Source organism: Argopecten irradians, chromosome 2 (assembly GCF_041381155.1).
Source record: "Argopecten irradians isolate NY chromosome 2, Ai_NY, whole genome shotgun sequence".
NCBI lineage: Eukaryota > Metazoa > Mollusca > Bivalvia > Pectinida > Pectinidae > Argopecten > Argopecten irradians.
The window spans coordinates 40,687,088-40,709,013 of record NC_091135.1 but is presented as its reverse complement, the minus strand read 5'-3'; the positions used below and the strand labels follow the sequence as shown (position 1 = coordinate 40,709,013).

Genomic DNA, 21,926 nt, shown 5'->3' with positions numbered 1-21,926 from the left:
CCAAATTTGGCCACAAACATCCTTTGGGGAAGGGGAACAGAACTTGTATAAATTTTGGCTCTGACCCCCCTGGGGGCAGGAGGGGTGGGGCCCAATAGGGGAAATAGGGGTAAATCCTAAAAATAGCTACTTGTCCCAGAGTTCTGCATGGATTGTAACCAAATTTGGCCAGAAACATCCTTGGGGTTAACAGAATTCGTATAAATTTTGGCTTTGACCCCCTGGGGCAGAAAGAGTGGGGCCCAATAGGGGCATTAGAGGCAAATATTCAAATTCCTTCAGAAAAGAAACAATTAACTTGTATTCAGAACATTACTTGGCATTACAAACCAGGTGAGCGATACAGGCCCTCTGGGCCTCTTTGAAAATTTTAGTCATTTTGACCCTATTGGCCCTGCCCCTCTGGTCCCCCAGGGGGTCAGCGAGGGCCGATATGTTAAAATGCTATATCTCAGCCTATAAGTGTAACCAAGTTTGACTCATTTTCCATGAGAATTGAGCAAAAATACTCATAAATGTGTTTTCCTATAAAAACTTTAGTAAACTTGACCTCCTCCCAAGGGGGAAGCACGAGACCTCAGGGTCATATAATTCAAGTTTTTGTAAAGGACCTTGAGACCTTTCTATCTATGAAGAGTACCGGTATTTAAATCCAACACATCTGTGAGTGGAGAAGAAGATTTTTGAAAATTTAGTCAATTTTACACCTTTTGGACCCTCCCACAGCCCTCTAGGGGGTGGGACCATATCATTCACTATTTTGATTGGCCATATGCTTTTGTTTGTGCAAAATTTCATTGAAATTGCTTCAGCAGTTTTGGAAAATCGAAAATGTAAATTGTTTATGGACATATGACATACGACGACAGACAAAAGGCGATAACCATAATAGGTCACTTGAGACTTCGTCTAAGGTGACCTAATAAAATATGCAGGCTGTAATCAATAACATAAAACAGGCTTGTTTTTGTAGTATTATAATGACTGGGTAGTTCAGTGATCATTTATATACACAATATAAAAATTTATAATAAATACATATAGGATTTATAAACATGCAAATTGTGTACAGTTCATTCAGCTACAATCTAAAATGTACACAAATGAACATGGTGCGTACTATATATTTTCTTTACAAAAATACATTTACATATACATTTATAATATGTACAAAATTCCTTTGAAATTTACATTCATTATTATTATGTAAACACATCATGTTGCAAGAAACATAATAGACCATGAAATATCAAAACCCACGGGAGAATTGCTAGTATATGAAAAGCTGCCTTTCAATCTGAATAATGTACATGATTTTGTAGCCAGTGTTAATTGTTAAGATTTAAGCTTGAAAAATTATCGAACATTTTGATTAAAGATATAATGATTGACTTAATGAACTTAACAAATTACATTTCTGATTAAACTTCAGAAGACGATTTACAAATTGGATAACAAAAAATAAAATATCACTTCTAACAAAATATAAAGAAAAACAAATAATTCACACTAGTGATATTTTTGCTTCTATGATGCCATTTTTACAAAGCTAAAAAAAATCACTGAAATGTATCCTTACACCAGAAAAGTCAATCATACAAGAGTATGTAACCTCATACCACAATGTCATACATACAAAATGTATGTATCCTTACACCAGAAATATCATACATACAAAATGCATGTATCCTTACACCAGAAATATCATACATACGAAATGTATGTGTCCATACACCATAAATGTCATCCATACACAGTGTATGTGTCCTTACACCAGAAATATCATACATACAAGTGTATGTATATCCTCATACAAGAAATGTCATACATACATATCTATGCATTTATCTTACACCAGAAATGAATAGCATGCATACATAGTATCAGTATTATATTCTCCCACCAGATATGTACTAATTAAATAACATTTAGCCTATTTAGCTTACTTTGTTTTCATTTCAGACAATAGTAATGAAAAGGCTCTAGATATTGTATTCAATGGCCCTATTAACAATCTTAATTTTTGACTTGTTGAATCAGATGTTCTAAATGTGATATTTTTAAGGATGGTTGAAAAAAACTTCTGTAGGTCTGAGATTGTTCAATGACCTTGGGGCCAGGGTTAATGAATGAGAGCTTCAAGCATAGATAAATAAATCTTCCAGTGTAACAAGGATTCAAAATATAGAGAAAACAGGTAAATTTACAGACTTTGAAAAAGATAATGACTGTAAATTGGATAAAAATTCAACCTCAGAAAAAAACCATAAAAAACACTTATCTACATGCTGTCTAATGTAATACCTTAACGACAATCTAATCAAAACATGATTTATATAACACTCAGTCATACAAAAATGTATATAACAAACAGCACTTTCATTCTCAAGCATTATTTTTTTCATGCAAATAAAACGTCAATTATAGTAACAGTATGGTTACCTTTAGGCCAATTCTTTGGTTACCTTTAGATCAATTCTTATATGGAATTTATATTCCCTGCTTTCATTCATTAAAGGCCAATAACTCCATCAAATAGGTAATCTGGTAATATTTCAGAGTTATTAAACGAAAATAGACAAAAATAGCACTTTTCATTAATCAAAGGTCCATAACTCAGTCAAATAGTGTCCAATCAATGTTCCATTCGACCTTGGCCAAGGCCTTGAGACATTTAACCATGTTATCAAGTTTTGAGAAAATCCAGAAATATTTGCGAGAGTTATTGAACAGAAACAGACGAAAATGTTGTTTTTCATTGATCAATGGGCCATAACTCCATTCAATTGGGTTCGATGAAAGTCCTCAACAAACTTGGTTATTAAACGGAAACTGTCGAAAATGCCATTTTTCATTAATCAACAGGTCATAACTCCGTCAAATAGCGTCCGATGAAAGTGCCGATCAAACTTGGCCACGACCCTGAGACATTTAAACATGTTACCAACTTTTGAAAGAAATGCTGTATTTCGTTAATCAAAGGACCATAACTCTGCCAAATAGGGTCGGATGAAAATGCAGAGCAAACTCATCCGAAACCCTAAGAACATTTAACTATATGACCAAGTTACAAAACAATCGCTTAAGAATTGTGGCAGTTATTGCACGGAAACCAAAGCGTTACAGACAGAAGGATTAATATCCCTTGTTTTGGTGAAAGCGGGGGATAAAATACCAGATACATGTTTACAGAGTATTCTAGAAATACTATGAAATAGACCAAACATATTGTGATATCAGTGGAAATGTTGGTTCTACTTCAAAATTTATTCTGTTTTATTTTGGTTTGTTTTATTTTTTTAATTTATAGAAATAATTTTCTATCTTTTTTCTTCTTCTTCCCTTAACAGTGACATCAGTATGGTAAAAACACAAATAAACTTTGCCTTCTATATTCAACACAATTATATGAAGCCCAACATTGAAACATTATACTATTAAATCAATATTTCATAAAATAATATTTTCCACTCTTTAGACAGGTTAGGAAGTCTCAATCTGAAACACTTATTTATCAATTACCGCTTGGTCAGTGTAAAGTGGATGTTACAACAAAGATCCTAAGATCTAATCCAAGGGCATAATTTACTGCTATTCTCCTTTACCCTGTTTGCCAATATACACCTTATATTATGTTTCATTGATGTTGATCTGAGATGATCAGTGTATTAATACCATGTGATTATGTTATTTATATGCTGTTCAAAATACAAATACCTATATTGCACAAAATAACATGAAGTCAGTTTCAGATTTCCAGTTGCCCATATCCTAGAGTGAATACAAAACATCTTCGCATGTACAAAGATGACTAAGAGTAAAGATTGTTTCTAGGAGGTTCAAAATGCAACTTGTTGTAATGAATGTATGAAATGGTCCTAACTCAGTTTTTCTAGGACAATGAAATCTGTTCATAATTACGATTGTATAAAAACTTGGAAGTATTGGTATCATTGAATAAGAATATGAAAACCAACATCAAACTTTTGGCTGATAAAACAACATCCATAAAACATTTGGCAGAAAACTCATTAATTGGAGGGACTGGTTAAACAAAAGCAGCTTAGTTATCCAAGTATTATTCAACAAAACTATTACACAACCAAACAAAACAATACTTCAACAAACATACAACATTCTACCAGTAACCATGGATACTGTCATATAACCATGGATACTGTCATATAACCATGGATACTGTCATATAACAAACATACCACATTCTATTGGTAACCATGGATACTACCATATAACTGATAAACCATATTCTACCTGTAACCATGGATACTAGCATATAATAACTTGCGCTCATACAGGTTTTTACCAAGGAAACTATTTAATAACACTTTACCATTAATTATTATTACACAAGAAGTAAATCAGTAACAATGAATACAAACAAAAATTCCTTTTTGACAGTTAATTAAAATCTGGACCAGCTAAGAAACTGTAAGACAACCACATATATTTATCTACCACTTTCACACTTACAGAGTAAATCATAAAACATAACACATGATCACACAGCAGTTCTAATAATCTTAATATATTCATTCATGATTATTTCATTAAAAAGATCAATTTCAAAAATCAAGATGTTTGACTTCTTCCACAATGAAGAATGACGAGAGTACTATAACCAATACAAGTGATTGTCGAATCATCAACAGAGGCCAAGTATAGAACTTTACTTCTGAAAAGGGAGGAAAAGCTTGAACCAGGTAACTGCCACAATCTTGCTATCCAGACATGGATGATTAAGATACTCATCTTAGAACTTACATACCCAATCTAATGCGATATAGAGAAGATAGGTTTCCTTCTGGTTGGTAGTTCTGTATACAATGTTAACAGATTTGTTTCAATGACAAAATGGAGAATGTGCTATTGTTACTGGATAAAAAAGAAGAGTTCCACATGTTGTCAGAACAATTTTCTTTGATACTAAACTCAATGTTGACTTGTCTCTTTGTTGGTCAGACAAAGACTATACAAAACAACATGATAATGATATGATCACACCGGTTGAAACATGGCTATATTGAAATGAAGATTAAGAACTACGACAGTGAATCTAAGCCTAGTATATAAACAACACACACAAATTTTATAAAAGAATAAATAACATATAACAAAAGTATTTTATACAAGGTTTCAAATCACAATTAAGTTTCCATTCTTGTTCACAAAGTTCCATTACCCGATACAATGTGCCAGAAAAAAAAATCAATGACAGTTGGTTGTGAAAATGGAAAATCTGTTATGGGATAACAATTATTTGGATGCTAAATGTGTTGAAGCTGACTTCTTTTACAGTAATATTCTCATTACAGAAAAACAAATTCCAGAGAAAACAAAAATACTATCCCTTTTAAAGATCTGCATAATTCTGTTCAAATGTAAAAGCTCCATCCCTTGACTTTGTTGGTGTTGTACTTACAACAATTAAGGTTGTATTCTTCTGAGGTTTCAGTCCCGTTGAAGTCTCGTTTCGACATAGATCAAAGAAGTTATGAGATTTTCAAATAAAATCTATCAATATCTGTAGCAAGTTGCCAGTTGCAAATTTTGTCAAAAAATTACATTACTATTTTTAGTAGATTTTTTTATACGGGGATTTTAAGAAATGGCCCATTAGGCGGCCATTTTGAAATTGTGTCTTTTTTCGCTTTGAGTAGAGCCACAGTTTTACCATTTTTTACTGAAATTGATTTTACTTAAATCATCATTGCGCCAGTATTTTTAGCTGTATCGAGCTAATTTTTGCTGTAAATCTTTACTGGGTTCGTGGTAATTAAAATTTTGAGCATTAATGTGTGAAATGATACACTTTTGTCACTTTATTTTTACATTTAATGGTAATTTGAGCACTTTTATTTTTTACTCTAAAATACTGAAAAATAACAAATATTCAAATGGGGCAAAAAAGTAAGCACACAGACCCCCCATTTTTCTGCCTGATTTAGAAAGAACAACCCATTCCCTGTTGATATGCAAAATATTAACAAAAGTTTAATACCAGAACTTTTTCTATAAAGGGTTAAATTTGGCAAAAATGGCTGAAAATGGTGCATTTTGTAGTTCAAAATTAAGGGGTAGGGGTAACATATTGTTATTCTGAGAAAAAAATATTAGTCTTATTAATCAAAACTGGCATATTTTTAAAGGAGACTACTAGAAAATAAATTCTACAAACATCCATACATATCAAACACCTCATTAGAAAATTATGGCTTTAATCTCTTGTGTATATAGCCAAAACGGCGAAATTCCCATAAAATCCAATATTTTGTCAACTAGGTATCTTTGAGTGACAATAGCTCAAAAACGAGCACACGGACATATGTTTTTTCTTCCATTTTCTTTTATGACATGAACTCCTATTTCCAAAAATCTATATGAGAAAAAAAGTTTAATACAAGAAAATTTTGACTTCTCAGAGGAGTACATCCTTAAGAATGAAATTGTGTAAAATGCATAGCCAAATAGCTCGATATCTTAATTACATATATAATATATCCATCGTCATGGGGTACGTTAGATTAGAGATTTTACTGTAGAACAACAACACAAGTCATTGTCTACACAGAGAAATTACACACAGGCTATCTGACTACATTAAACTGGACACGGAACACAAAGCTGATGAACTACAGCTGCAGATACAAAGATACGAATGCCAGCACACATTCCAGCTTTGACTGTCTGTGGAATAATGTCTGTGTCGGACTTCGCACTGAGATCTGTGAACACATGTGTTATACAGTATCGCGAGGTTTGGAAGAGAGCAGTAATTCTTTCACTCGTTCAGGGGTTGGTCCCCACCTGGCAAAGCCAGCATTGTTCTGGAGAAACACCACCATAGTTCCATGTAATGACTTTGAACTCATGTCTGTTCTGAAAAACAAAATCCCATTTTAATTTTGTAGAAAAAATATCTTAAGTAAATAACAGCTTTAACATATTTATTATCGTGATGCTATGTTAAAACAAGAGGCCCATGGGCCTTAATGGTCACCTGAGTTAGAATATATAATGAAACAAATAATGAAACAAATTAAAGACATATAAACACTATATGCTGGGTTTTGAAGTTGGTCAGTGATTTATAAATTTGACCTTTTTAGACTATGAAGAGTATTTGCTTCCATCAAAACCTGTGAACTTAGAGGTATTTTTGAAATTTTAATCAATTTGACCCTGTTTGGTCCTGCCCCTCTGGTCCCCCAAGGGGTCATAGAGGACGGATATGGATGTTAAAATGCTATATCTTCGGCTAATAATTCTAATCAAGTTTGACTAATTTCCTATGAAAATTGGGCAAATAATGTTCACAAATATGTTTTTCCTATACAAACTAAAGTAAACTTGACCCCTCCCCAGGGGTTAAATGAGACCCCAAGATCATATAATTCACAGTTTTTATAAAACACCTGAAGACCTTTCCATCTATAATTATTTGATTCTACTATATCCAGAATTTTAGAAGATTTTTGAAGTTTTAGCCTATTTGACCCGTTTTTAGCCCCCCCCCCCCCCTGCCTCCAGGGGGTCGGCCAGGACCAATGTGGATATGATATTAAAATGCTATCTCAGGCTAATAATTCTAACCAAGTTTGACTCATTTCCTATGAAAATTGAGCAAAAAATGCTCATTAATGTGTTTTTCCTATATAAACTATAGTAAACTTGACCCCCTCCCCAACGGGAAACAGGAGACCCCAGGGTCATATAATTTACAATTTTTATAAACAAACTTTAAGACCTTTTCATATCTATAAAGTGTTATTTGATTATACCATTTCCAGAATTTCAGAAGAAGATTTTGAAGTTTTAGCCTATTTGACCTTTTTGGGCCCCGCCCCTCTGCCCCCAGGGGGTCGGCCTGGACCAATATGAATATGATATTAAAATGCTATCTCAGGCTAATAATTCTAACCAAGTTTGACTCGTTTCCAGTGAAAATTGAGCAAAAAATGCTCATAAATGTGTTTTCCCTATATAAAGTATAGTAAACTTGACCCCCTCCCCAAGGGGAAACAGGAGACCCCAGGGTCATATAATTCACAATTTTTGTAAAGGACCTTAAGACCTTTCTATTTGTGAAAAGTATTTGTTTCTACCATTTCCAGAATTTCAGAAGAAGATTTTTGAAGTTTTAGCCTATTTGACCCTTTTTTAGCCCCGCCCCTCTGCCCCCAGGGGGTCGGCCAGAACCAATGTGGATATGATATTAAAATGCTATCTCAGGCTAATAAGTCTAACCAAGTTTGACTCGTTTCCAATGAAAATTGAGCAAAAAATGCTCATAAATGTGTTTTCCCTACATAAACTATAGTAAACTTGACCCCCTCCCCAGGGGGAAACGTGAGACCCCAGGGTCATATAATTCACATTTTTTGTAAAGGACCTTAAGACCTTTCTATTTATGAATGGTATTTGATTCTACCATATCCAGAATTTCAGAAGAAGATTTTGAAGTTTTAGCCTATTTGACCCCTTTTGACCCCGCCTCTAAGGCCCCTAGGGGTCAGTTATAGAAAATTTGTTAATAGGATTAAATGGCCATCTCATACTGATAATTCTGACAACATTTGACTCATTTCCTATTACAAATGACCAAATAATGCGCAAAAATGTGTTTTCTCAATAAAAAGTATAGTAAACTTAACCCCCTCCCCAGGGGGAAACTGGAGACCCCAGGGTCATATAATTCACAATTTTTGTAAAGGACCTTAAGACCTTTCTATCTATGAAGAGTATTTGATTCTACCACATCTGTGAGTAGAGAAGAAGACTTTTGAAATTTTACTCAATTTTACCCCTTTTGGCCCCTCCCACAGCCCCCTGGGGGGTGGGGACCATATAATTCACAATTTTGATTGGCCTAATGCCTTAGAAGGTTTGTGCAAAATTTCATTGAAATTGCTTCAGCAGTTTTGGAGAAGAAGTCGAAAATGTAAATTGTTTACGGACATACGACGGACGACGCACGACGCACGACGACGGACAAAAGGCGATTAGAATAGGTCACTTGAGACTTCGTCTCAGGTGACCTAAAAAAAACAACACAAAAATACATGACTTTCATTAGAATTACATTTGAAAAGCATTTAAACCACTTAAAACTTTTTTTTTTTTTTTTTTTTCAAACTTACTTTGGACAAATATGCTGAAAACCACTTCTGTATTCATGTTCATAAGGTGGAAATATCACCTGCTTTCTTTTAAATCTGAAAGAAAGTAATTATATTTCATATACATGTACTGCATAACAAGAATTACATATTTTGTAAAATTAGAGACTTTTACACGAGATCTCACATGATCGTCAGTATAACCATTCATCATTGTCAATATTTTCTTTTGAAATGTGGTCTATAACTATAAAAAATCATGGATAATTATTCTGATGTCACATCTAATTAGTCGTATGATTTTAAAGAAGCACACCACATGTCTTATATGGAAATAATAATTTCACCTTCACATTCTATAAATACTATGCTATGCTTATATGAGGAATAAGTAGCAGACAAAAGATACTTAGTAAAGACATTGTATTATGAAGACCACTCTACATTATAGAGCAAAATGATTTATCATTATTTCAGCGATGTGTAGGTCAGTTGAGATGACCATACTTACCTGCTGGACTCGAGCCGCATCAGGGCCTCTGTTGGAGGGTCTCTCCACTCGGGTATGAACACAATGAATGACAACGGCTCCTGGGTATCACCTAGCAAGCCCTGTTTATAAGGTTGTAAAAAAAAAAGAACAGCATTAAACTTTTAGCTGAAACTATTGATACAAAGCATACAGAAAATGAACAAGATTGAAAATAACCTGTATTCAAACTTATTGAAAATAATACTTTACCTCAAAATGGTCTACCATTGCTTCCATGAGCTCCTCACAAAATGGTGGATTGGCTTCAAATGACCCTGCCACTGGATGGAATTTCAAAATGGATCTGTAAATCAAGCACATCAATTTAGGACTGTTCTTCTTGATAGTGTCTACTACGTAAATTGTTTTGATCTCAGCAATGTCTTTTATGGGTGATAAAATTTATCTCTTTAAAAGGATCACTTTCTCATGCAATCAGAATTTCAAAAGGGTTAAGATTTCTCAATACTCTGTATCTTACTCTGACACAAGGACGACTTACCCTCGAGATCCAAAGTAAGAATCGGTATCATCAAATGCTGAACAGTACTGTCTGAAGTAGCAGTTCAATGGGGAGGCAAAACACTCAAAGGAAACACCAAATACACGATTTAGACACTCAAATACAGGCACAGGAAGGGCTCCTTGTAGACCAAATCCTTCATTGGCATGAATCCCAAACAGAGTCTGAAATGCAACGCCAATGTACATCACATCCTTACTTCAAATATATCCAAGGGCCATAACTCTGTTTTATAATGAAAATTATCTACCCTTGACCCATTAGATATATAACCACATGCGGTTTGATCCAGTATAACCCTGATACTCATAGAAGGATAGCAGATACACACAATTATAGCAATATGATTAAATAATACACTGGAGCCTGATATGCTGGATATTATGGGACACAAAATATGATATATTAAAAGATTGAGAAGACAGGGATTAAACTTTTCTATAAGGCCAAAAAAAATTAATTCTTAGTTTCTCAGGCCCCGCCGCATCGACATTTACCCCCCGCACCAACGTTTTTATGCGCCATAACTTAAAAATTAAAATCGAGACCGCCGCATCGAACGCACCCCAAATTTCCATTCGAACTCGCCCGAAATTTCCATTCGAAAACGCACCCGGAAATTGGCTCCAATTTTAGTATGCACCTTTCATTTCCGGTAAAAAATGGCTGCCGATGTCAGCATTTGCTCAAAATGGAATGTTTCCTCCCAGGATTATGTATTTTCAACTGATTTTCTTTGGATATAGTGACGATTGAGATATTTAAAAGCTGTTCTTAAAGACTGAGTAAGAATTTACATTTTCTACACGTGTTTTTATTGATTTTCATGTCCTTCAAGTGAGAAAAAAATAAAATGTTATCTGCCGCATTTGTTTTCAGAGAAATGAAAAATATTCCCCCCGCCCGCACTGACTTTTTAAAAAAGTGGCCTGAGAAACTAACAATTAATTTTGTTTGGCCTTATGCTGGAATTCAAAACTTACCTGATAGCGCCGCAGTAAGCACCATACCCTGGCAAGAAAATGGTCGAATCTGGGGTCATCCCTACAGTTTAGTCTATAGAGCTGTTCCTGTAATTAAGGTTATATTCAGGACTGTTAGTTTTGTCACAATACAAAATTAAACCATAAATCAGAGATGAAAATGGTTGAAATTTACCTTTTTGTGTAAACTATATGGAATTACATATAAGAAAGTAATGTAAAATCAGCTAATTGGCTGAAGATTTATATCTCCAGTAAATACCAGATACAAATATTTAATGAATCTATAATTCCTCGTTATTCAATTCCCCACTATGCATACAGATGTTATGTTAATTCATCATGATTTATTGTTGTTATATGTCACATCAGCAGATCAGATCATTTGTGCCAGGGTTTGAAAATAGAGAAAAGCATGGATTTCGAAGTCAACCACCATGTTGGTTTTTATATCTTAAATCACATGTGGAGTGCTAGTGGCAGAATGTCAAAACAACCAATTATAGTATTTTTACAGCCATGTGTTTCATGTCTTAAATAAAATAAGATAAGCCAACAATGCTATATATATGTATGCCATAAATCACCTCCAGATCCTACTTCAACGATTCTTACCAGTTTATGAAAATGTGAGCTGTTTATTCTGAGAGTTTCTGTCTTGTACTTTAGGCTGTGGATCTCATTTTCAGTCTGCATTTCCACCTGTGGTAGTCTAGGACAAGGAATCACCATCTGTATAGGGTAACACATCACCTTACGCTTGTGTGTCGGTTCTGGAAATGGGGGAACCTCTGAAAAAGATTTTTTTTTTACAAATTCTGCTTCCATAACACTGCACCATATTTCCTAAAGCTGAATGAGTTGTAACTTTTGCAACGAATTCTTTCATAAATCATATATATTTCTGGTAAAGACAAACCTTTAGAACTTTTGTATCTTCAATGAAAATAAATAAGTATCAAAATAGCAATTAAAGCGTTACAACTTACGTTGGATATTACTTTCTTTCATTAACTGCCAGTGTTTTTCATGAAGAGTCTTGACAGTGTCTGCTGACATATTGAAAATTTTACTACAGATGCCCTCCACAGACCCCTTTGCTGTTTCAGTAAGGTGGGGCTGACACTGTCGTTTCAGGTGAGCCAGTCGCTCCTGTAACAAACAGTCGTTACATTACACAATAACTATGGTATGTGTTGGTGATGAATGAACAACACAATATATACAGGTACATGTTGTTACACTTTGTTAATTACTTTTAAGTAAATAGACTAAACACATCTAATATTTTCATATTTAATGTTTTTATTTACAACAAATTATTTCTATGTCATAATTGTGATACAGTATTTACATATGATAATTAATGCTCATATAAACACACTTTTTAAAAAGATAAAACGTTCAGTTGAGGCCTTACCAAGAAATCCTCATAGCTGGCGTTCTGTTGTTTCCTTAGCCAAGTAAAGGTATCCTCCACATTCCATTTGACAATCTTACGACTTTCAGAGGATGCACTCCTACAGAGAAAAATTAAATGAATGATTGTCAACAAAAAATCACATTAGGTAACTTCTAGAGCTTTATCATTGCCCATTTAATTTGCTTTTTTCTTCTTCTTTTTCATCAAATCACAAGGCTATTACCATGATACAATTACTGCCAAATACAAAACTCTAAATTATAGACATTCACCATAGAGGAATTATACCTCACTGAAACTGTTTAATCTTATTTACTTCTAGCTAATAACAATTTTTAATTAACAAAACGTCCTTTCAGTATTATGTATGTAAATAGAAATCAGATAGCAAGATCCTCTTTAACGACACTAAAGTGCAGCAAAATAAGTTCAACATTGAATATTATGGTAGTGAAGTTTACCTTGTTTCAATCATTTTCTTTGCTGACTCAGCATACTTGAAGAGCTGTTTCTTTGCGTCCCCAGAGTACTTTGGTTTGATCAGCTTTACAGGTATATCATTCATAATTTCCCTGTACATGGACTGTGATATCTCCGGTGAGCACACTGAGGGAAGGAAGGGGTCAGACCCCTTATCTAACACCTTTCTCTCTAGAAGCCACCTATTAAAGGACTCTGTAGGGGCATGGATTCCTGAAGCAACCCCAACCATATATCTTATAATATGGGAAAAGTCAATAACATTTAGTATCTCATGAAAAAGGAAGCGGAATGATTTTGATCTCAAACAAATATCTCATTCATTGAATTTCAAACAATAAACAGATGCTTAATATTGCCCCTTGCTTTTAAGCCATTATAAATAAAATGTTAAAGATGCTCCACCGCTGACAAATGGTATTTTTTTCACTATAAAAAACAGGAGCAGACAATTTAGTATTTTTCTTCAGTTACAAAAGTTACTTATTTTACACCATTACCACCATTGGAAAGTTTGAGCTTCTAATTTTACTTCAAGTTAAAATTACAAAAAAATAATTAATTGCATCCCAAAAAATTCTGTGGCACTATTTCCTATATGGAATGAAGTACTGATTGCGCATGCACCAAAGGAAAATTAAATTATTTAATATTGTTTTTGTGTTAATTAGACATGTATATATATACACGATTAAACACCAATTATTGTTCAAGTGATGAATATCAGTTATGCTTTGTCGGTGGTGGAACATCTTTAATTTTCATAACCCCAGTCGTCTTATGTTTCACGCCGTCGTCCTAAATACTGCGCGGTAACTGGGCCAGACAGCAAAACGGCGAAATGACTCTCCGCTGTTTTCATATATTATGCAGGAAATCTTGCATATGTTTGGTGTTGTAACCTCATCTTAGGCCATCAGTATATATTTTCTGAAGTTATTAATGTTTTTACGACAACTTTATATTTTGCACCAGAAAGGCAGTGGACCTTTAAGGAGAAATTAAACATTAAATGAAACATTAAATTGTCTTTTAATACTTTTAATAAATTAATACTTATTTCATTTTATGATTCCTTTAGCGTACTGACCTTCTCTGGCTTGGCAGAGTTCCTGGTAGTGGGTCCTAAGCCGGGCTACCATCTGTGCTCTTAGAATTTCCATTTCTGGGTGTGGAGGAGGGAGTACAGGAGGGGCACGCTCATGTATAGCAACGTTACTAGGTACATCAAAGTTCCAAAACGGACTGAAAAAACAACATTGTTGGTTAAATAGAAAACACACTGAAACAATAATAAAACATTACTCTTTTTATCAAAGAAAAGAAGAGGCTGAAAAAGCAATATGAGAAAATTACTAGCTCATATCCCGATTAGCTATTTACTTCCCCTTTAGTAGGAACACCAGAACACTAATTTTTGAATTTTGACGAGTCCCAGTACAAACAAATATAGGGGGTTCTCAAAATTTTGGTGAGTTCCACAAATAAGTCATGAGTCCAGGACTTGTCTAGGCGAGTAACGGAGTCCCGTAAATCACTGCCCAATTAAGAGGCACAGAGGGCCTGTATCGCTCACAGCATATTGCAATGATTATGGCAAAATACTAAGCTTCAAAGATAAAGAAGAATTTCAAAGAATTTGCTTTATTTCTCCTAAAAGGATGCTATTCATATAGCTAATGAATGAGGCAAAAACTTTGAAACACCAATGGTCCCCTTTATTAAATAAAGTTCAACTGGTTTTTTTTCTTTATTGGGCACCACCCCTCTGACCCTACACTGATCATCAAAGTCATCATCTGAGCAAACTCTTATCCCTTTCCCCAAAAGATGATTTATCGGTACAACTTTCACGTAATATTCCTTACCTGTAGGCAAATGCAGGTCTCTTTGTTGGACTGAGTGGTCCCATTTCTGCACTCGACCGTCGTTTCTCCCCGACCTGTGCTGGTGGTAATTCTACACTCGGCCGACTTAGTCTGACATCACCAGCAACTTGTGGTGAAGGCCCTGACCCTATACCCAAAGGGTCTGTCAACAAGTCTGGTTGTTGCTGAAAAAATACCATCTTTTAACAATTTTCTTAGACATGACAATAATAACATACTGTCTCAACCAGTTGTAGGTGAACCGTTGACTCTGGAATATGAGCCACTATGACAAGTATCCCATGAAAAGAGACAGGGCTCTACATTTACCATTGCCCAACTGCCCATGGCAGGTCAGACTGTGTATCATTCAATATTATTATTAGATACAAGAGGCCCAGGGGCCTTAACGGTCATCTGACTAACTTCGCAATAGTCTATTGGAAATAAATTAGAAGTGCTGTCATGGTAGCCATTTTCAATTTGGGATCAACCAAAGATGTAACAACACTTTGTCAAATTCGTATCAGAATCATTTCAGACAAGTTTCAGCAAAATCGCACATGTACAACTTGAGAAGTTCAAAATGTATTTTCAAGATGGCGGCTATGGCAGCCATCTTGAATTTTGTATAAAGCCGAAAAATAACAACACTTGGTCGGGACCATGTCAGGATCATTTCTTGCAAGTTTCAGCTAAATTCCACTGGTAGAACTTGAGAAGAAGTTCAAAATGTGTTTTCAAAATGGCGGTCATCTTGGTTTTTGTATAAAGCCGAAAAACACAACACTTGGTCGGGACCATGTCAGGATCATTTCAGGCAAGTTTCAGCCAAATCTCATTTGTCGAACTTGAAAGAAGTTTAAAATGTGTTTTCAAGATGGCAGCTATGACGGCCATCTTGGATTTTGGATCGCCCCGAAAAATAACAACACTTTGGCGGGACCAGGTCAGGATCATTTCATGCAAGCTTCAGTGAAATTGCACGGGTATAACTTGAAAAGAAGTTCAAAATGTGCTTTCAAAATGGCAGCTATGGCGGTCATCTTGGATTTCGTATAAAGCCGTAAAAAACCAACATTTGGTCGGGACCATGTCAGGATCATTTCAGGCAAGTTTCAGTCAAATCCCATTTGTTGAATTTGAGAAGAAGTGTTTTCAAGATGGCGGCTGTGGAAGCCATCTTTGATATCGGATCGACCCGAAAAATAATAACATTTGTTGGGACCACATCAGGATCGTTTCAATCAAATTGCACTGGTAGAACTGGAAAAGAAGTTCCAAAATGTGAAAACTTTACGCACTGACTGCGGACAGTGTATGACGATGGACAAAACATGATGACTATAGGTAGATGACCTAAAAAGGAAATATCTAGCCCTGAGATAGAGTACTCTCATAAACTTTGATAGGTCAGAAAGTAGGTAACAATGATCTTTTAGTTATAACACTAAGTCTTGCACACTTTTCACATAGGTGATTTTATGACATTCAAGTGACATGTATTCTATGAAGAGCCTGTACATATTAGATTAAAAAAAACCTATAAATGTAGGTCACAATGATTTTTTCATGGTACATGACAAACTCTCTCACATAGGTGTATATATATGGCCCATGGATGAATTTCAAATGAAAAATGGGGTAAAAGTCTTGACAAAAGAAAGCTTTAAATTGACATGATGCAAATCTAGCCCTGACTTGTGTTAGAAGAAAAGAAAGCGGCTAAGTCCAAAATTACACATAATTAATGTTACAATTTCTGAGAAATTTTAGAATATAACGTCTTAATCATACTCACTCCACCTATGGGTGGCGGTTGATCCCATAGAGATTCATTTGTATTTTTGTTGAAGAAATATGGCCGTTGTTCTCGTTTGCTCCAAAACTTTCTCCAGCCAGCCAGGAGTAGTTCCTCAGGCAGATCATGCACAGGATCTGGTGACATGGGCTGCTGGGGCGACATGGGGAGGGAATCCTGGCGCGGGAGGGGAGAAATGTTAATGGGTGGCGTCATAGTGATACCATCCTTTGACAATCCCGCGACTGGATCTATCGCTTTCTTTAGTTGAGGAGATCCGTTGTCCCCATTCTGGGAAACTTTATGTTGCGGTTCCATTTTCATCACCTAGTGAAAGGAATCAATTAAGTTAACTATGTTTACAATTCCTATGCAAAAATTTTTGTATGCATGGTTTACAATTGATACTTATTGAAGTCTTTGTAAACTTTCATGCAAGCTGTATCTTACAACCGGAATAATTTATTAACACAAAAACTTTTGACCATCATATATAGATTACATGATATTGAAGTACATATCAGATGACAGAATAAAATATTTACTTCACTTAACCAAAGAACTAAAAATTTTTAATTCTAAACCAGAAGCTTATGTGTAAGTTGCGAGGTATTGTGTAGAGTATGGCCATGGGGAGTGCAAGTGATATTATTACTAACACTTGCATCAAAGAATGTACAAGGTTTGGGTTTACTTATTTGTGGACCATCTACTATATGAATAAAATATTAAATACACTATTCACATGCAAAATAAGTTGGAGGATCAGGATAAGCAAATATATCAATAGAACAAGAATTTGTATTCTAGAATGGAAGCATTTAATTGCATGTGATGTACATGTTCTTATCGGAATAGTTTTTATTAAATCTATGTGCCTTTTATATATTTATCTTTGTTTCCGATTTGGGAATGTGTCATTCAATACCTTATGATGGCATTTAATATTTTGTGTCGGTTTTAGGGACTGCAATATATGGACGTTTGTAACATCAATATTTGTAAAATTTATAAAAATGCATCACATGACGTAATTTCTAAAAGCGTGATGCACTTTGTAGATGCTCTTAAAAACATCATATGCCCAATTTATTGGTGTTAATGTTGTTATTCAATATATCCAGATCTTGATGAAACAATAAAAGTACTTTTGATGTCAGTACTTGCAGCCTATTTCCTATCTCGCTCCACACAAGCCAGTAACAACATAGACACTACGGGCACGAAAATTTCTTTCGTGTTCCATGACTTTGCATCCACAAATCGTGAATACCTTTTATCAGATATTGTAAACTAGTCCATCCTCTATAATATGCACCAAAAACATATAACTACTTTCAGTTAACTTCCGCAAACACCGCTAAAAACGAGAGACAATCTCTCCCACGGCAAGCGAGATGACGCCATCGGCGGAGTGCCTTAATGAGGTAAATACAAAAGTCTAACACTACTGAAAAAAAGAAAACGAAAGTATTGTTGATTAATATAATAAGAAGTATTAATATTTTATCAAAATTTATTTAAATTATCAATATTAAATGAATTTAAATCAATATTTGATTTTTCTAGTTGATACAGTTACTACTGACTTTATATATTCAATATTTTCTACTGCCAGTATTTCAATGCGTTCCGTATAATTTTTAAGACGCATATTGCATTATCCACGCCGTACCCGGATGTTGAAATAAGTACACTGGCTATTCATTAGCATATTGTATGCAAAACACATAGACTTGCAATAGTCCCATCGAAAACAAGAATCAAATAACTTAGAACATGTTTTTTTTATTGTAAGAATTACATTTATTCTTACCAATGACTAGAAGAAAACTTAAAGATGCTACAACGCTGACAAATGGTATTTTTTCTCTATCAAAAAACACTCAGAAGAAGACAAATTAGAATTTTTCTTCAGTTACAAAAGTTACTTACTTTACATCATTACATTATATCTACCTCCATTGAAAAGTTTGAACTTCTAATTTTACTTCAAACTAAAAATATTAAAATTAATACGGGTCCCACAAAAAATCCCTGGCACCTGATATATCCTTAATGAAGAACTGATTGAGCAATATGCATTAACAGTGAAAGAAAGTATTTCATATTATTTTTTGTGTTAATTAGACACTATGAGTGAATTAAACAACAATTATTGTTCAAATGAATAGAATCGTTAATAAAAATATGTCATGCACTTATCTATGCTCAATAAAATTTAATGTAAAAATAAACCTGTCTAAACAGTATTAAAACATTACTTATCTAAGAAAACCAGAATACTAACGTTAACACCTGTCTTTACAGAGTAAAACAGTAGACACCTGTCTAAAATGGAAATGCCAAATTACACATTTGAAATGAGATACTAGAGTAACATCTGTCTAAACTGGACACCATAGTAACACCTGTAAAAACTAGACATCATAGTAACACCTGTTTGAACTGGACACCATAGTAACACCTGCCTAAACTGGACACCATAGTAACACCTGTATAAACTGGACACCATAGTAACACCTGTATAGACTAGAGACCATAGTAACACCTGTATAAACTAGACACCATAGTAACACCTTATAAACTAGACACCATAGTAATACCTGTATAAACTAGACACCATAGTAATACCTGTATAAACTAGACACCATAGTAATACCTGTATAAACTAGACACCATAGTAATACCTGTATAAACTAGACACCATAGTAACACCTGTATAAACTAGACACCATAGTAATACCTGTATAAACTAGACACCATAGTAACACCTGTATAAACTAGACACCATAGTAACACATGTCTAAACTGGACACCATAGTAACACCTGTATAAACTAGACACCATAGTAACACCTGTATAAAAACTAGACACCATAGTAACACATGTCTAAACTGGACACCATAGTAACACCTGTATAAACTAGACATGTACCATAAGTAACACCTTATAAACTGGACACCATAGTTATACTTGTATAAACTGGACACCATAGTAACACCTGTATAAACTAGACACCATAGTAACACCTGTATAAACTAGACACCATAAGTAACACCTTATAAACTAGACACCATAGTAACACCTGTATAAACTAGACACCATAGTAACACCTGTATAAACTGGACACCATAGTAACACCTGTATAAACTAGACACCATAGTAATACTTGTATCAACTGGACACCATAGTAACACCTGTATAAACTAGACACCATAGTAATACCTGTATAAACTAGACACCATAGTAATACCTGTATAAACTGGACAACATAGTAACACTTGTATAAACTAGACACCATAGTAATACTTGTATCAACTGGACAACATAGTAACACTTGTATAAACTAGACACCATAGTAACACCTTATAAACTAGACACCATAGTAATACTTGTATCAACTGGACAACATAGTAACACCTGTATAAACTAGACACCATAGTAACACATGTCTAAACTGGACACCATAGTAACACCTGTATAAACCTGACACCATAGTAACACCTGTATAAACTGGACACCATAGTAATACCTGTATAAACTAGACACCATAGTAACACCTGTATAAAAACTAGACACCATAGTAACACATGTCTAAACTGGACACCATAGTAATACTTGTATCAACTGGACAACATAGTAACACCTGTATAAACTAGACACCATAGTAACACCTTATAAACTAGACACCATAATAATACCTGTATAAACTAGGCACCATAGTAACACCTGTATAAACTAGACACCATAGTAATACCTGTATAAACTAGACACCATAGTAACACCTTATAAACTAGACACCATAGTAACACCTGTATAAACTAGACACCATAGTAATACCTGTATAAACTAGACACCATAGTAACACATGTATAAACTAGACACCATAGTAACACCTTATAAACTAGACACCATAGTAATACCTGTATAAACTAGACACCATAGTAACACATGTCTAAACTGGACACCATAGTAACACCTGTATAAACTAGACACCATATGTAACACATGTATAAACTAGACACCATAGTAATATTTGTATAAACTGGACACCATAGTAACACATGTCTCAACTACACACCATAGTAATACCTGTTTAAACTGGACACCATAGTAACACATGTATAAACTGGACACCATAGTAACACCTTATAAACTAGACACCATAGTAACACCTGTATAAACTAGACACCATAGTAATACCTGTATAAACTAGACACCATAGTAACACATGTATAAACTAGACACCATAGTAACACCTTATAAACTAGACACCATAGTAATACCTGTATAAACTAGACACCATAGTAACACATGTCTAAACTGGACACCATAGTAACACCTGTATAAACTAGACACCATATGTAACACATGTATAAACTAGACACCATAGTAATATTTGTATAAACTGGACACCATAGTAACACATGTCTCAACTACACACCATAGTAATACCTGTTTAAACTGGACACCATAGTAACACATGTATAAACTGGACACCATAGTAACACCTGTATAAACTAGACACCATAGTAATACCTGTATAAACTGGACACCATAGTAACACCTGTTTAAACTGGACACAATAGTAACACCTGTCTAAACTAGACAACATAGTAACACCTGCCTAAACTGGACATCATAGTAACACCTGTATAAACTGGACACCATAGTAACACCTGTATAGACAAGAGACCATAGTAACACCTGTATAAACTGGACACCATATTAATACCTGTATAAACTAGACACCATAGTAACACATGTCTAAACTGGACACCATAGTAACACCTGTATAAACTAGACACCATAGTAACACCTTATAAACTAGACACCATAGTAATATTTGTATAAACTGGACACCATAGTAACACCTGTATAAACTAGACACCATAGTAACACATGTATAAACTAGACACCATAGTAACACCTTATAAACTAGACACCATAGTAATACCTGTATAAACTAGACACCATAGTAACACATGTCTAAACTAGACACCATAGTAATATTTGTATAAACTGGACACCATAGTAACACCTGTATAAACTGGACACCATAGTAATACCTGTATAAACTAGACACCATAGTAACACATGTCTAAACTGGACACCATAGTAACACCTGTATAAACTAGTCATGTACCATAAGTAACACCTTATAAACTAGACACCA

At 34.5% G+C, this 21,926-nt stretch overlaps 1 protein-coding gene across 3 annotated transcripts; it reads right to left on the bottom strand.

Annotated features, from left to right (window-relative positions):
* Nucleotides 1–961: 961 nt before the first annotated feature.
* Nucleotides 962–18,177, bottom strand: LOC138315488 (mRNA (2'-O-methyladenosine-N(6)-)-methyltransferase-like). Of its 3 annotated transcripts, none has more exons than XM_069256542.1 (14): nucleotides 18,021–18,177; nucleotides 16,748–17,074; nucleotides 14,947–15,131; nucleotides 14,169–14,323; nucleotides 13,060–13,291; nucleotides 12,596–12,695; nucleotides 12,165–12,327; nucleotides 11,791–11,966; nucleotides 11,176–11,262; nucleotides 10,172–10,356; nucleotides 9,880–9,973; nucleotides 9,649–9,749; nucleotides 9,159–9,233; nucleotides 962–6,897 (listed from the first exon to the last, which is right to left on the bottom strand). In XM_069256542.1, the coding sequence occupies exons 2-14, from the start codon at nucleotides 17,069–17,071 to the stop codon at nucleotides 6,759–6,761; spliced, it is 2,016 nt and encodes a 671-aa protein (XP_069112643.1). In that variant the 5' UTR covers nucleotides 17,072–17,074; nucleotides 18,021–18,177; the 3' UTR covers nucleotides 962–6,758. The 3 variants fall into 3 exon arrangements, with proteins under 3 accessions (XP_069112643.1, XP_069112645.1, XP_069112646.1); XM_069256544.1 differs by having other exon boundaries at nucleotides 18,083–18,159; XM_069256545.1 differs by lacking the exon at nucleotides 18,021–18,177 and adding an exon at nucleotides 17,896–18,006.
* Between the last annotated feature and the right edge of the window lie 3,749 nt (nucleotides 18,178–21,926).